This window comes from Apaloderma vittatum, unplaced genomic scaffold, assembly GCF_000703405.1.
Source record: "Apaloderma vittatum isolate BGI_N311 unplaced genomic scaffold, ASM70340v1 scaffold4092, whole genome shotgun sequence".
Classification (NCBI taxonomy): Eukaryota; Metazoa; Chordata; class Aves; order Trogoniformes; family Trogonidae; genus Apaloderma; species Apaloderma vittatum.
In genome coordinates this window covers 17,641-34,108 of record NW_009701751.1, presented here as the reverse complement: position 1 = coordinate 34,108, position 16,468 = coordinate 17,641, and the positions used below count along the sequence as shown (strand labels likewise).

The following is a 16,468-nucleotide window of genomic DNA, read 5'->3' as shown; positions in this document are numbered from 1 at the left end:
AGAACCAAAAACTGATTACTGAGAGACTTTTTTATTATATTTTTGGAAGGATGGAACATATGGTCTTAATTGCAGTGAACGTTGTGACTGTAGCCATGCAGATGGATGTGATCCTGTCACCGGTTACTGCTGCTGTCTTGCAGGCTGGACAGGTAAAATTAACAATTACCTTTGTAAACCTTGGGGGGCTTTTTGTCTGGGGTTTGGAGGGGTTTTTTGGTGAGTTGTTTTGCTTTGCTATTGCATCAGTTATAGCACCGGACTTGTGACTGCAAACTTGTGAATAATAGGTTGAGACAAGATCAGCCGAACTTACTCGTATTTAAATCTCTCCCGATGGTGACAATAATTGGCATTCATTAAATTTGTATTCAGATTAGTTGAAGATGGCTCCAAACCTGGAGCCAGATGTTATCCTTCTGTAAAAAGAATCCTCGGGAGGGATGCAGATCATCTGGAAATCCTGCAGAGCTTTTCTCCTTGAGTAGCCCTTTCCCCGGGGTTGCGGTTGTGGTCCGGTGAATCTCGGGATCGTCACCCCTGGGGGTGCAGATAGATGTTTTCTGATCCCTAAGAGTCATTACAGCTGGTCATACAAACCCCAGTTTGGTCACAAAACACTGTCTTTATGCTTTTCCCATTTTTCCATGCTTGTCGTCACGCGGAAGGGCTGGTATTGGGGGAGGATTAATGCCACTTTGACAAAGAGTTCTCGTGACTACAGAGGCAGAGGGGAGTGGTCAGTGGAGTTGGAGAGTCCAAGCTGGAGGACTCAGGACAATCAGACCCACACTTGACCCCATAGCGATATGTCTCTTTGCCAGCTTTGGACAGCTAACCTAACAGCAGCAGGGAGCAAATTATTGACCCAACCAATATTTCACACTTGGCTGCCTAAAATACTGGTTAATCTCCCTCAGCACCCTGTAGAGGCCTTGGAGGGAAATAAACTTATATTCTTGCCCACAACTGCAGAACTACCAGCAGCACTAGCAATCAAAATGCATTTACATTAACAGCAATTCATATGGAAAATTTAATTGTTTTCCAGACAAGTACAGGGTGGAAGAAAATATGGAGCGGGGCAGGCTGGTCAGGCAGCCAGCATTTGGGGTACTGTCACCTTGCTCCTTCATTTATGGCTTAAACCAGTGCATGCCTTCTGTTTCTGGTGGAGAGAACGTCACCACGGCAGCTCAGCTCCTAGAAGGGTGAAGCAAAAGCAGTGAAATGATACATAGAAAGTACAATGAAAAAAACTTTGTAAGAATTAAATAAAATGTGAAAATAGGAAGTTCTACACACTGCTTACAACAAAGCCACTTTTAAAGATACTGGGCAAGCATCCCTGAAAAGGGCATTTTTCCTACAAGAAAATCCATTTTATAAGCTCAGTAATATCCCCTCCTCCAGCCTGCGTTCTTCACTCACTGGAATGCATTCATCTTTCTTTGAGCCTCTTTACTGCCAATATATCCATCTATCAGGCTTTACAACTCTTCTGGGCATTATTGATGATCATCAGAGAAACAGATGGTAAGCTTTCCTGTAGTCATTGTGAGTTTCTTCAAGGGAGAAAGTGGTTTTTAAAAGTACGGTAAATTAAATAGATATATTTACACACACTTACTCTAACAGTTTATTACATATCTTTCTGGATGTAGCATTCCAGAGGAAACTACAGAAAATGTATTTTGCATGCCATGCAGAATAAAATTGTAGCTTTTTCTCAAAGGCGTGTGCAACAAATACTTTGTGCTTCTCCCATGCATGTCGGTAACTGCACGTCAAATGCAGATACGAATTGCTCCCACTAAAGGTGAGAATGATTTCTGTCATATTCTTTTTTAATTTTCTATATTGAGCAAGATAAAGATAAATGTTTATTAACCTGCAGGGGTCTTACTGCAAACTAAACACTTTGTCCTTTAATGTGGACCTGCAGTTCTGAATTCCCTTCTTCAGGATCACAGTTCAGGGAGGAAAATACTGCGTTAGTGTTCGAGACCAGGTTGGAGTTGAGATGTTGACAAGGCGATGTAAGGTGTATGCGGGAAATGTTGATAGACAGAGCCAACATGTGTTTTGTCAATTCTGCTTCCAATGTTTTCTTCCACTTGGCTTAACACCAGACACAAAGATAAATTCTGCTTATACTAGTTTGAAAGTACGTAATTTAAGAAACTCTTCTGCTAGATAATTATGTTTTCATATTAAGGAGTACGGCATCGGTGAAAGATTAATCTTATCTGTAGTTGTTGTGAACTGGGCCATGATGTGTATTGCGGTGCATTTTATAAATACGACATGATAAATAATTCAGGCTTAAAATTTTTGCTTTCTGAATTTGGTACTAATTAGGCATGGCCTGAAAAATATCGGGAAAGTTCAGGAACATGCAACTTCTGAAGGTTTTCTTGCCCACTCACACCAGACAGAGAATTCGTGTGGCTTTCAGATCCCAACAGCCACAAAACTTAATCTGAAACGGCATATTCTGTATGTTCATCCCACACGTGGGACTCCTTGATGTCAGTGTTTTATGTAGAGATCAAGGGGAAGATTGAACCCATTTTCTTTAAAGTGGTTTTCAAGATGTTACTGATATAAACCTTCAGAGACTGATAGATAGTAGGAGCATGGAGGAAGACTGGGAAAAGGAGAGAAAAGGCGTGTAAAGAGTAGCACACAATGTAAGTTAATAGCAGTCTACCATCCTTTTATGATGTTATGACTGCCACCCATCACGACTATTATTCTGGATAATGCCCTTCTGTGTGTACCAGCTGGGGGAAGGTAATTTTCAGGAGCTGAGTGTGCCTGGCAGAGGGCAAGATGATGAAGAGATTCCCGCAGATCAATGAGGACATCACAAAGCCGTGTGCGTAAATAAGCACGCGGGCAACAAGCTACGTAGAGACATGTGTGTACACTTGCCACTAAGCGCAGTGCAGAACTGTAGCTGTGCAGCCGAAGGCAGAAGTTAGATCAGATCTGAAGATGATTGCGCCCTGTCGTTGCTGAGTAACCCAAAGCCGGTTACTCAGGCACGGTGTTTCTCAAATGGCTTTGTAGAGAGCTAACATTTCGTAGAATAGTAGAATGGCCTAGGCTAGAAGGGACCTTAGAGATCATTTAATCCAACCTCCCTGTCACGGGCAGGGACGCCTCTCAACGAGATCAGGCAACACGTTTGCGCATAAAGCACCAAAACCGCGTTGGCAAAAGGCTCTTGTGTGATAGAAGTGAAGTGAAAGTTGTTCAAATGTGGGCCAAAATCAGATTTGTGACCTGCTGATGTGACACAGAGCTGTTTTCCTCCACACGGAGAAGTATGCAATGCGTTAGGGGCTCAGCCTTATGCTGGACAGAGTTCTCCAGCTTGCACCAGTACTGCACAACCGTAACCTCACACACAAACCCCTTGAAATCAAAGGAAGACGTGTTCTTACCTATTGCTGGGTTAAAAGGAAAAGCGTAACCCCCAGCAGGATCAAGTCTTGACTGATTTGAGTGGTTGTTTGCTAAAGTTTAATAAGGGTTTCTCTTGCTCCAGACCTGCCATGAGTTTTAGACTTGTATCTCTTCCGTGCTTGCAGCCCTGTGTCTGTGTGTAAGTGTGCACACAGATACACAAACTCCCAACGTAACGAATCATTTGTGGAGGAGGTGTTATTTTGTGTACATTCAGGTTAAAACGAAAATGCTCGAAAATTGAGTGTTTCGCTGCTAATTGCATTTGGTTAATCAGGGATCTTGCATCTTGAATCTGCAGAGAGAATGGAAGGGCAGCCAAGCTGCGTCGTGGAGCATTCCCTGCAAGTCCTTTGCAAGCAGATAGGTCCTGGAGAAGCAGGCATCGGTCTCACCTCGCCCAGATGCAACCTTCTCTCCTGGATGAGGTCCTAAATTTCGGTTAGGCCACTCTTACTTAGTAAATAACCTAAAACTGGACAGAAAAGGACCAGCTGCCCTGGTAGCCTTGCCCAGTGGGCCAGAAGTTAAGGAGGACATGGGGAGGTGGCATTCCTCTGTTGGGTGTCATGCTGCGCGGCTCTGGAAATTGCAGCTCCTGCCAAGCCGCATTGGTTTGGCAAACTGACCTGCAAACCCCTTCAGCCTGCTCCTCGCTCCTCCAGGCAGCGTGATTCCTACCAAAACCCTCACAGATACCAACTAGTTATCACCACACAGCTTTCAAGTGACTCCCTGAGTACAACTCTCAATAATTAAAATGCCAGTAGCTGTCCTTTAATTTCTGGAGGAGCTGCCTTTGTGCGTGACCTGAGCCAGGCGAGCAGGGCTCTCTGGGAAGGCAGAGATGGCCATTGCTCATCCTGTCGCTGAGAGCCCAGCACAGTCGGACATCCCGCTCCAAACAGATTGCAGAGGGGAAAGCCTGGCTGGTGTTCGCAGCGAGCTCATCTCCTCCCTGTAATGAGTCAACGTGCTTCAAGTTAATTGTGGCGGCGTGTGTTCTGTTAACCTTTCAGATGTTACAGCACCATTAAACAGGAGGAGATCTGCAGGGGGATGTATTCCATTCCTGTAAATATTAAGGTCACTTAAAATCCTGTTTATACGAATTCCTTTAATCTGAAATGCTGTCTTATCTGAATCTTAGTTCTGTCCTGCTTTTTTTTTTTCGTATGATGCTCTGGTTTCAACAGAACGCTGCAGTCGTGAGGCTGTCTGATTATCCGCCGAACCAGGTTACCCAGTAGCTTTTCTGTATTTCTGAAAGTTTATTCAGTAGATTTCAGTGATGTGTGGGGAAAATAGGATGGTACTGTAGGTGCAAGATAGGAAATATAGACGTGTGCGTCCCACAGTTAATTATGAAAAAACTCCTCACATATTTCCCTTACTTAATCAGGATGGCCAATAGAGGTACAAAAATGGTGTGTGCTGGTAAGGAGGAAACATCTTGTTATTGTGTTGGTACTTTTCACTTTCAGGCTTCATTCGTGTCTCGTAAGAGCAGCCTCCCTCTTCGCCGTTACATACGGGAAATCAGAATATATATATATTTCATCGTCCTTTACAGCCTCAATAACTTTCATACATTGCCAGCAACATAAGCCCTAATTGTCTCTTATCATGTCCAGAAATATTGTACAGTAGTTGTGGCAGTCTCGAGTTGTAGGATTTCCACGTGCAATTGTATGAGCGAGTTAATGGGGTCGGAAACGCCGGCTGGTCACAGATAAGGTGAGCTTTGAGGAATGAGACTTGGCGTCGGTGAGAATTTGCAGGCTGCGAGTGACATCTGCACTGTCACTCAAACACCGAAACACGTTTCTTCCCTCCTGTGGACACATTAATTCAGGAAAACTGATAAGCCTGTTACTCAAGGGAAGGCCTTTTTGAATTTTAAAGAAACAGTGACCACTTTGACGCTGAGCTCTAAGGTATTTTTAACTTCGGTTTTTCTGAGTTCTTTGCAAAAAGAAGAAAAAAAAAAGCGCACGCAGAACTTTCCGTTTAGCTTCCCATAAAATGGATTTTGTTTGTGTTAATATGACTTTTCTTCCATTGCAGCAGTATCGAGTTTATAATCTTAGGGCCAGATCCCGTCCTCATCTGTACTAGGTTGAAGCCAAATTCCATTCTCATTAAGAGATCAACTCCAAGAGCATACTGATATAATTGGTAGCTGACATCTCCACGCATCTTTAAAACCAGATAGAAAGTCTTGATTTATGCACCTACAGATTTTTAGCTGAAGACATCCGCAGCATTTTAGAATTCATAATATTGTGGGTTGGCTTTTTTTTGTTTTGAATCAGACTGTTTCATACTCTCGAGCTTCCAAATACAGAGCCTAAAATACCAGAATGGAGCAAGAGTAAGTTCCTATGAAACATGCATTTTCTAGATGTCTAACCCCATTATCTAAACCATATTTTGCACTTATCATTTTTGGCAGTCGTATCCCAGATTTGTAAGTTAATAATTTATTTCTCTGATTATTCTGTATCCTTCCATTAGCTTTAAGCAGACAGAAAAACTAGACATTTTTAGAGGCAGTCTAAAATGGTGCATTTTAGCCTCTCTTCTGGCCTCTGTCTTTCAGATGTGAAAGTCTTTTCCATGGGAAAAGGTATGCTTACTCTCTGCATTCGACAAGTGCCCTTTAGTCTATGAATGTAACATAAGCTTATTAGAAATTAGCTTTAATTTTTCATTGACTTAATTTCAAGTGAGTTGATAAGATTTTAATGTCAGGCTGTGCTTAAAAATTCTCTCTTTGACAGGAACCTTTAAGTATGATATAGGGCTAATTTTAAAAAATATGAATTATGAACTTATATCAAAGACTTCATTGATGTCCTGACATTAATTATGTCTGTGCATTCCTTGGCAGATTTCTAGGGGGCTCCAGATTCTCCTCCAAGTGAGGTTCAGTTGTGTTTGTCCTGTGCCAGATTTAGTCTATATTTCACCTTTCATGAAATCGGTTGGATTTTTGCCACTCATTCAGTGGGAGTTGGATCAGACCCTTAGATTATAATTAGAATAGCTTACTGCTAAACTTAAGCATGCATGCAAATGATTGCAGTATTGCTCTTATAAACACAGAAGAATATGAGTTCGTTTATCTTTGTATTTATTTTGGGGTTTGTTTTCACTTATTAAAAGACAGCTTTTAAATTTAGGTGAAAAGATACAGCTTGGATGGCATCCTGGACTATGCTAATTTAATGGGTTCTAAAAAAAAATTAAACTCGATGCTAGAGATATTCACCCATTTTCCATTCTTCTATGGAGGCATTCTATATATAAGCCTGGCTGTGTTTACCATACGTTTACCTATAAATAAATGTGGGCGAGAAGCGGTGAAAAATTATTTGTGAATATTCCAGCAGACTAAATACTGGATGCTGGCATGCTCAGTGTGGAGGAAGAAAAAGGAAAGATCCTTCAATAAACAGCCAGCAAGCTCAAATGTTATATATATATATATGTTATTGGTGGAAGTGTTTGCACTGACGAGTGTAAACACCTTCCTTCCCATTCTACACAAAGGACAAAAGGTTGGATTTCAGGCTTGCACACATTCAGCTGTTCAGCAGCTCTTGCTAAGCTGTGCTCGTGGCTCAGGGCTTAGCTCGGGGGCTCGAATGTTTGAGAAAGGAAAGCAATCCTTTTGTTCCCGCTTACAAATCCTTCCCTTACCTGCTGATGGGCTGCTCGGATCTTTCCCAAGTTTCTCCCCCTTCCTGGCCTGAAACCTGTCCAGAGCTTGAGAAGTAGGAGCATCCTGAAGGTGAAGGGCAGCTGTATAGACCTTGCTCCCTTTTAGTGCTGTTCTCTTTGAGATCTGCCCTTTTCCACCAGTGGCAGCTTTTCTTCCTGCAATAGTGCTCCCTGGAGAATATCCTGTAGCGAAGGGAACCGGATGATCCTTAATTTTAGCAAACATTTTGACTTACACTTATTTCTTGTGAGGTAGGTCTCTTGCCTCAAAAGCTTTTATTACATAAATGCCCGGAGTTGGATGATTCATATCTGGAGTTTTCTCTAGATAATTAAAAATAGGGGTACGATCAGTGCTCCGCAGAGGTGCATTAGGCTGTAAGTATATTACTTTCTGAAAAAACACCTACGTTAATGGGTGCATAAATCGCCCTTGCAATGATGAGCTAAGAGACAATTTGGAATTTTAAACTGGCTGCAGGGAAAGGCTTATTCTTCATTATTTAGGGCCGGATCATGGAGGTTTCATTTAGACTGATGGGCTGTTATACCCAGGAGTCGCCCCCCTGAAGCCCACCAGTGCCCAGGGCTTGGCAAGCGAAGCAAGGGCTCCGCCGCCGCCGAGTCAAAAAATAATTCACCGTTAGAAAAGCATGTTGAGAACACCGTCAAAGTTCGTAGATAATGTGAATGTGGCTGCTGTTATCTCCGTTGAATAGTTTCACTATACACAAACAAAAATAGCTTGTTTGCAGACTTGATGAGCAGCCATCAATTCTTAATGATTCCATTTAATTTTAGGAGAGATCCCTTTATGTTTTCTTCTATCTGCTGCCCTCCCCAAGCAGATTTTCTCGTTCTTCAGCATCCTTAAATGCTGAGCTGTCACGAATTTTGCTGTGATGTTTCTGACTGGATCTGAGTCAAATACTTCAGGGTTTGCCTCAGGTAGGAATAAATATGAAGGTGTGATAAATATGAAGAAAGTGCTAGAAAAGCATCAAGTATTCTTTGTGAACTCTTGTTCGTATGCTGCCATAACACCTGAACAGCTCATCCAGAGCTAATTGGACAGTTCTTCTTATGTTCTTGTTGAATGTTCTTTTACCTTTTATAGGCTGAAGCACTCAAATATTCACTACTTAGGGAAGCACGCTGATCTAACCTGAAATACAAAGTTGATTTAAATAAAATTAATAGGGAAAACACAAGCATAACAGCAATGAGAGTGCTGGGGAGAAGAGAATAAGGTTAAAGAAAATGTGTGATTCTAGGAATCGTTATTGGAAGGAAATGTACCAATGAAGAGGCCAAAGGTAAGACTTCTGGGAGACCTCAGTGGCCCTTGGCTCCGACCCAGTGATAGGTTCCCAAACCTCCTTTCAGTACGATCCAGCTGGCCCACTTGCTGCAATTTCTTCCCTAAAATAGCCTTGCATCTCTAATTGATGAGCTGCTATTGAGGCAGTATTGCTGCCGTTGTGGTTTTGCCGCTGTGTACTGCGACAACAAGTAGAGAAAGCACCATTAAGAATTAGTAGTGCCAGGGACAAAACTGCCGGGCGTTCCAGAGCAAACCAAACCTCAGGCCTCCGCTGTATTGCCCGTGTAAGTCCAAATCCATTGCCTATTTCTGCATAAAAAGCAGTTCTTTCCAAAGCTATTCAAATGCCAGAAATAAGAGATTATTATGACTTCATGTCAAGTTGAAAGACAGGTGGAGGAGAGCACAGTGTTTGTGTTGGATTCAAACGTCTGCTGAAATCATTCCTGTCATTGGTAATTGATGTTGCATCTGTCTTTAGATTGTGACTATTGAAAAAAAAAAAAGGCTGAAGATCTTATTCAGAGAAATAATTACAGTTGTACGCTGGTAGATATAAAATTAAAGTATGTTGGGGGAAGGGAGCTACATCCTATAATTTATCAGATTCCTGCGTCCCTGAAAAATAATTAGATGCTGGGCAGCGTGCAGACCCTGCTGCAGAGGCTACTGTCCAGGGAATAGCAGTGGTCAAAAATAGGCCACTCGTTTTCATTTATTCTGTCCATTTTTGTTCTTCTATTGTGTTTGGAGTATTAGTTTCCAACTATCTAGAGACAAGGCAGAGAAACAATGGCAGGCTTTATTAAGAGCTAGAGACGTAATCCCCAAGCACAAGTGCAATTGCACGAGTAAGCTGGAGAGGGAAAAAAGGGGATTCTGCTTATGTCTGGCCTTCAGGAATTTCGCCCTCCAAAGTCCTTGAGTGTGATATTGGTACGGCAGTGCTAAATCTGCATTACTTTGACAAACTTTCACTGAAGCCATTGAAGATTATTAATGGAAGTCATATATGAGGTAGCTCTTCAGTAAATGCCTTACATCCCAGCTGTATGGCTCGGGGGGGTTCTTTTTCCTTTTTCTTTTTCTTTTTTTTCTTTTTCTTTTTCTTTTTCTTTTTCTTTTTCTTTTTCTTTTTCTTTTTCTTTTTCTTTTTCTTTTTCTTTTTCTTTTTCTTTTTCTTTTTCTTTTTCTTTCTTTTTCCTTCTCCTTTTCCTTTTCCTGTTTCCTTCTCCTATTTCCTTTTCCTATTTCCTTTTCCTTTTCCTTCTCCTATTTCCTTTTCCTATTTCCTTTTTCTTTTCCTTTTTTTTCTCGCTCCTTTTAGTGATGGTTGTGGAGATTTTGGCTGAACGTACCCTAGCTTAATTTGGAAATTTTAATACGAAGAACCAGCTTCATCTGGTAAAAGTTTACACGGCTTCATATAAGCCAGACACAAACTTGCATGATATCAAGTCACCAGAGGTGCACTTCTTTAGCTGCTATGCAGCAGAATTGGAGTACCATATATGATATATATTATTACCACACAGCATAAGTGACTTGATAAGTTTCTGCTGGCCAGTGCTCTTGCCAGACACTCTCTCTCCTCTCCCTCTATCCCCACCACTTCTGTTTGCCCATTTTCAGCGGATAACTATAATTTTATGTCAGTTACTTGAATTTCATATACAATTCACCCCCAGAACATTGTTTAAGAAGGTCTTGGAAGTGCAATTTCATATTAGTATGTGCAATTGTGAACCACGGCCTCAGGTAATAAGATAATTTCCTGGTATCTAGGCAATAGAGTTTATGCGTAGAATTGCTTCCTGCAGCTTCGGGGACTTCTTCTGATAGTCTTCTTTCTCATTTCTGCATCATGCTTGTGAAAAAAGGAATTTGTTCACAAATTAGGAATCTGTGGTTGTAACATGGGATAATACAGAGATTTGCCAACTTCAGCATTTTTAGTACTTCTGGAAATTGAAAACTAATTGCTTATCAGAAGTGTTCATCAGCGAGTTCCAAAGCAAACATTAAAGTTTTACGTTGAAGAAGCCTGCTGCTTCACTGGCTCTGATTGTAAACTGGCTGGGAGAGATGGACCCTTTTTCACATGCTGTCAGGTTAGGGAATTATAAAATTAAGGTGCTTTTTTTAGCACAGTTCCATAAGACATGTATGTCCGAATGCAATTTTAACTTCTCATTTACATTTGCATTTCAATGAGTGTAGGAGCCTCCAAAACTGAAGTCTTCCATGAGAAGAGCAATAGAGAAATACGAAGTAATAAAAATTGATTGTGGCACCTTCCCAGTTGTCTTCTGAAAAATATATAAATAACTAACTGCTGCAACGGGTATCAGCGTCTTCTAGAAGGTTTCCTTTCCCTCCCTTTACATTTGGTTACAACAATCGGCTTCGCAATGACTCATTGCCTTCGTTAGGAGCGGGAAGACATCCCTCATTATTCATTACTAAAGGAAGGACTTTGCTGCTGCGAAGAACAGCCATGGCATTCTAATTCAGGTACCTTTCAAGAGCAGGGAGTCAATGTCATTCTTCCTCAAACTTTGCCAAAAGAGACAAGAAATAACGCTCTTTAATTGTCTCCGTTTATAAATAGCCCATTCACAAGGAGAGAATTGCATTTTTAATGCTGCAGTCAGGGGGAAAAGCAACACATTTTTCTACATTTGTGTCTGAATTTCATTTCTGGGAGCTCACGCTGAGACTCTCAAAACTATAAATGATCGTATATATGTATGTATAAATACGAAATGTGTTTACTTGTTTGTGACTTATTGTATGACTTTTTAATTACAGAGTGCTGTAGATATATTACATAAACGCACACACAAAGCATTTACTGTTTAAGTAATCCAAGGTTATATTAATTTTCAAGGGGAGTGGGCAGGACTGCATTAAAACAATTGTTTTTTCTTGATTTTACTAACATAAATGTTCTTTGTCTCTTTCTGCATCCCTTTTTTCAGATTTATTTCCTTAGATGTGAAGCGATTGAGCTTGTGTTACGGTTTTGCTATATTTTAATGTGTTTTTTATTAAGCTCTACAGCACAGACCATGCCTCCTTATAAATAAAGCTATGATCGTGTATTACTAGAAACCCCATTTCAAACTGTATTTTTGCCAGACTTGGTTAAGATTTTCTAGGAAGGGACATCATAATTGTGTGATTAATCTTCAGAAAAGGGAAATTTTGGCTCTGCAGTATTTCTGACTGTATTAACTTCAGAGATTTATAACTTGAAACTGCACTGTAAGTGTGTTTATAATGACTTTTAGCCGGTTTAATAATCCTCAAAGTTTGGTGACCGTACAGATCACAGCTTCACAAATACAGTCCATTACCTGTAGCATCCAGATGAAGTTATCAGAGGTGGAGGAAATTACTTGGGATTGTATTTCTCCTTAGCAAGGTACTAATCCAACCTCTGGCTGAGGCTGGTGCTCCCGGAGCCCTTGTCTGCATTTATCCCATTATGCAGCGGGGACATGTGCATGGGTGATAAAGAACATCTTCATGTTGAAAGCCTAGCTAGGGCGTGGGTACACCGTCAAATCTCGGTGCCGCAGGGGTGAGGCACCTGGTGGGGTAATGTTGTCAGGAAAATTTTTAAGCCGGGCTGGGATTAATTTTTTTTTTGCTGTTGTTATCAATATCTACAGCATGCCGCTGCTCACGCCACTCCCTGCACCTGGCAGTGCTTCATGTCTCCATTCATGATCCTGCAAAGCTTTTTCACTCCAAAGAGCCCTTGACCATGCAACTGGCTCTGCTAATTGCAGGTGTGGGTACTGTCCTATCCCAGTGGAATATGAGTCACTGGGACAAGTGATGGTGTGCAGGCTCAACACCTGAAGATTGCATTTGTCTGCAACGTGGCGTGGCACAAGGTTGTTTTGAAAAGTCACCAGTTGAGAGAAAAATGGTTGGAACAATGCCAGAAGCCTCATGTTAAGCTTTCTGGCTGTGTGCTTCTATCAGTGTCTCAAGCTTTGCTTTTCATAATAATAAATACCAAACAACAACCCTGGGAATCCCTGGGAGCTGGATTGCGAGTTCTCAGTCCCCATTTAACATGCCCACATATGGCCACTTGCTAGATCAGAACTCAGTTCATTAACACCGAACTCAAAGAGTTAGAAGGTGGATGTGGGGTATGTGCATAGTAACTCAGAGCATGGAGTTGTTACCATAAACAACATAGAACTGCGTTTACCTCTGTTCAAGAGTCAAAGTACTCGCCGTGTGTTTGCAGAACCCTGCTTTTTCTTTTTTTGATCTTCCAATTCACGTCATGTAAGTAATCAGGCTTCAATAAACTTCATGTTCGCAGACCAGTTATTTGAGACATTTGTGACTTTAAAGCAATTCCTGACCTTCATCTCTCCGATGACATGCAGATTTTCTTTAATCAAGCTAAGGACTGAATAGGAACCCACTAACACCTACAGGATTCACCTGTTTGGCATTTTCCTAATTTTCACTTTATTAAGCAGATAAAAGGAGAGCTATTTCCTCTCCGGCTTCCCTCGTTTGCTCTGTGATGTACTGTGAGGTATCAGTCCAGCCAAACATTTCTTTGATCAACGAGCAGAGTAAGCTGTGTGAAACCTAATGCGTGTCTTTACGTCTTCAGGCATCCACTGTGACAACACGTGCGCCCAGGGCCGCTGGGGACCAAACTGCTCCATCTCCTGCAACTGTGAGAACGGGGGATCCTGCTCCCCAGAGGATGGGACCTGTGACTGTGCACCAGGATACAGAGGACCCTTGTGCCAGAGAAGTAAGATTTTCCATTGATGTGGTGGCAGGAGCAAAGGAGGTAGAAATGCTTGTTTGTGACACCAGAGACGTAGGTTTCTGAGCTGCTTTAGCTTGTGGCTTCCTAAGGGCCAAAGGGGGCCTCCAAAATGCTTCTCAGTCAAGAACTCTACTCAGTCAAGAGCTCTACTGCACTGAGCTGTGCCTTGTGTTTCTTCTTCTGGTCTTCCACAGCCCCTGGAGGTTACAGGTGGTCTGAACAAAGGAACAACATCTTTACATATTAAACTAGGCAGGATCTGGACAAAAACTTACGTTTAAGTCATGGTGAGCTACGGGATACATGTTAAACAGAGTCAGCTCTGACCCATCGCATAATGCCAAGTGGATGAGCGTTGGCTATCAGAATAAGACGATGTTTTCTTATATGCCAGAAAAAGGAGCACAGCAGCCTGAAATTGCTCCTGTCTGCTCTGCTGCTATGTATTAATATGTGCTGAGGAGAATAAAAATCCTCTCCTTTGCTTTGTCTGGGAAGCTACATTTACCCCGTAGGAACCCTTATTCACTGATCCAAACTATATGCAACCATCTTCCTGTGTAAACAAGAAGTAGATTTGTCTCTCTTCTGCAGCAGCTCTTGTTCTTCTTGTAAGACATCCTGTGTGCCCAGTTCACATATCCCCTTTGATTTCACCTGTTACACTCAACGCTAGAACACACTCATCTCTAAAAATAATTTGTAGCTGACAATTTTTATTTAAAGCCATTAGAATGATGACCTCTAGCACTGCTGTAGTTAATGGCTATAAGCATTTCCATTATAAACTCTAATTTCCAGGTGCTTCAGCGTATCTATATAGCTGCAAGACCTCTCTCCAAGGCTAAAATGTGGTGCTCAGAGCTTCAGGGAATTGGGGAGGAAATTGTTCTACGAATTTGAAACACTAAGAGTGCAAAACTTCCAGAAGTTAATAGTTTCCGACCTTTCTGAGATGAAGTTTTATCAGCTAATGGCACGTAGAGTCAAACTATGTATGTCCCCAGTTTGCAACTCCAGTGATGAGGCTGCTCCCAGAGGACATTTGCTAAGGACCTAATGGGGATAAGTTTTCCTCCCCAGTGGGGTGACAGCAGAGGGGTCCTGCGAATGCTTCAGCTGTTGCCTCGTGCTGCTGAAATGCTTTTCTGAATATACAGCCAGGGAACTGAGCTCGCTTCCAGCTCTTCTGCTGGGTTCAGGCTCAAGTGAAGAGGAAACTTCTGCAGGAGAAGGTAGCTTGAGCTTGCTGGGTTTGGTCTCAAAATCATTCCTGTTTTTCTCTTGAAAATTAATTTGGAAACAGAATTTAGACTGTAAAAGGCAGTACTGAAGATGCTACTCAGCCAGCCAGCCTGGTCTGTCTGCGCAGTCAGAATTACAGGAGACACTGGGATAGTTTACTGCTCTGGGGCCTGCAGAAATGTCTCCAGGAATGATCCAGGTTGTTTTATAGCTAGGGCATCATCAACAAACCTGTCAGCTAAGTTCCAGCTGAAAATCTGCAGTAGTGGAAGAACCTGACACCCTCTCTGAACATACTGACCAAGAGAAAAATTCTCATTTGGTGAAAAAATAGAATGGGCATGATCTAGTAACCACCGAGACAGAACTATGTAACAGAGAACCACAGGAGTAAAAATAAAAACCATAAAAAATCGTTTTCACAGTTACTTACTGCAGTTTAACATTTCTTTGCGCTTACCTGTCACAGTGAATGTTTGGACAGTGGATGGTTTTTCATTCTACGTGTGCTTAGAAGCGACAATGCACATTTATAGGAGATACTGAGCCATAATCTTGGCACTATACCTTATGTACAGATTCTATAATAATTTCAATTCAGGTTTCAAGCAAATTAAGCACAGAGTTCATGACAAGTTTACTCAGCTATCCGGTGTGATTACTGATGCAAATTAGGTGATTTTGCATGCTGTTACCGTAATTACCATTTTTAGATTCTGTTCTTCACTGATGGATGCTGCTCCTGCGATGGCAGGTATAAACTGACTGTCCCAGCTGAACACACGTATTGCACCTAATATTTTTAGAAATCAGCTTTTTAGAAATCATGTTTTTTGACATAGTTGATTAGATGTAAAATATTGAGATTTTCCTAGTACACCTCATCTGATTTCTTAGCTGAATTTCCGAAGGAGATGGCTTTCTGAGGTTCTGTTGTCTGGACGTGTGTGTAAGTGGTTCTCCTCCGACCTCTCTTAAAGGCTTTGGAATATGTGTTATTAACTGTGTCTGCAGTGGGGCTGCAGAGATCTTCCACATCTTAAACTCCTGTGTTTTTTAAAAGAGTTTAGCTGGGGCAGGCTGGAGAGACTCAAATTAGTGTCTGGGGAGAGAGAGGCTGCTGAGAGGGCTCCTCTGTATTATTAAATAGCCAAGGACTGAGGTGAGTTAGATGGTGTGAATGTTTGAACCAGAGCAGCAGTTTTACTCAGAGCTCGCACTGCATTAGACACGGGATAATGCAGCAGGCTTCATAATTTCAACTGCTCATGAAATTGTGGTTTTATAAATAAAGAAGTATCGGTTTGGGACGAAGACAGTGAGAGAATTCTCAAGCTCTTAGCTATGAGAAATCTCTTGAAAACCCTTGATGGCTTGTTTTGTTTGGTCTTCAGTTTGTCCCCCCGGCTTTTACGGACACCACTGCAGCCAGCCATGCCCTCAGTGCGTGCACAGCAACGGGCCGTGTCACCACGTGTCAGGACACTGCGACTGCTTGCCTGGATTCTTTGGCACTCTCTGCAACCAAGGTACTGAGCCCAAGCCCCCCAAAACCCACCCCCTTCCCGAGTTTCTGTGCCTGTCGCTTTGCAGCATGACCGATCACAAGGTTCCTGCCTTTTTCCCTTGTTTCAGCAGTTTAGATGACAAGAAATTCTTTACTTCAGAGGGAAAATGCAAATAGGTACTTAGTCACCCTTTTGTAAATATGATGTGCTCCTGCTTTCATAAATAAAACAGGGCTGCCGCTCTGTATTGAAATGAATATGGAATGAGACACCTGCTGTAAATATAACAGCCATCCGATGGTTTCATTTTCCTTTCTGCTAAGCCTACCGTGTCCTAAATGCCAGTGGCACCTTCATGCACCCGTTTTCAGCAGG

General features: G+C 41.9%; 1 protein-coding gene across 1 annotated transcript in view; it reads left to right on the top strand.

The window, feature by feature from the left end:
- Positions 1–16,468, top strand: part of MEGF11 (multiple EGF-like-domains 11) — a gene marked incomplete at both ends in the record, with an annotated part of 178,334 nt that overhangs the window by 145,002 nt on the left and 16,864 nt on the right. The window contains 3 exons of the mRNA XM_009879255.1: positions 50–152; positions 13,176–13,322; positions 15,980–16,114. Of these exons, the coding sequence (XP_009877557.1) occupies positions 50–152; positions 13,176–13,322; positions 15,980–16,114 (385 nt within the window). The remainder of the gene's footprint in view (positions 1–49; positions 153–13,175; positions 13,323–15,979; positions 16,115–16,468) is intronic.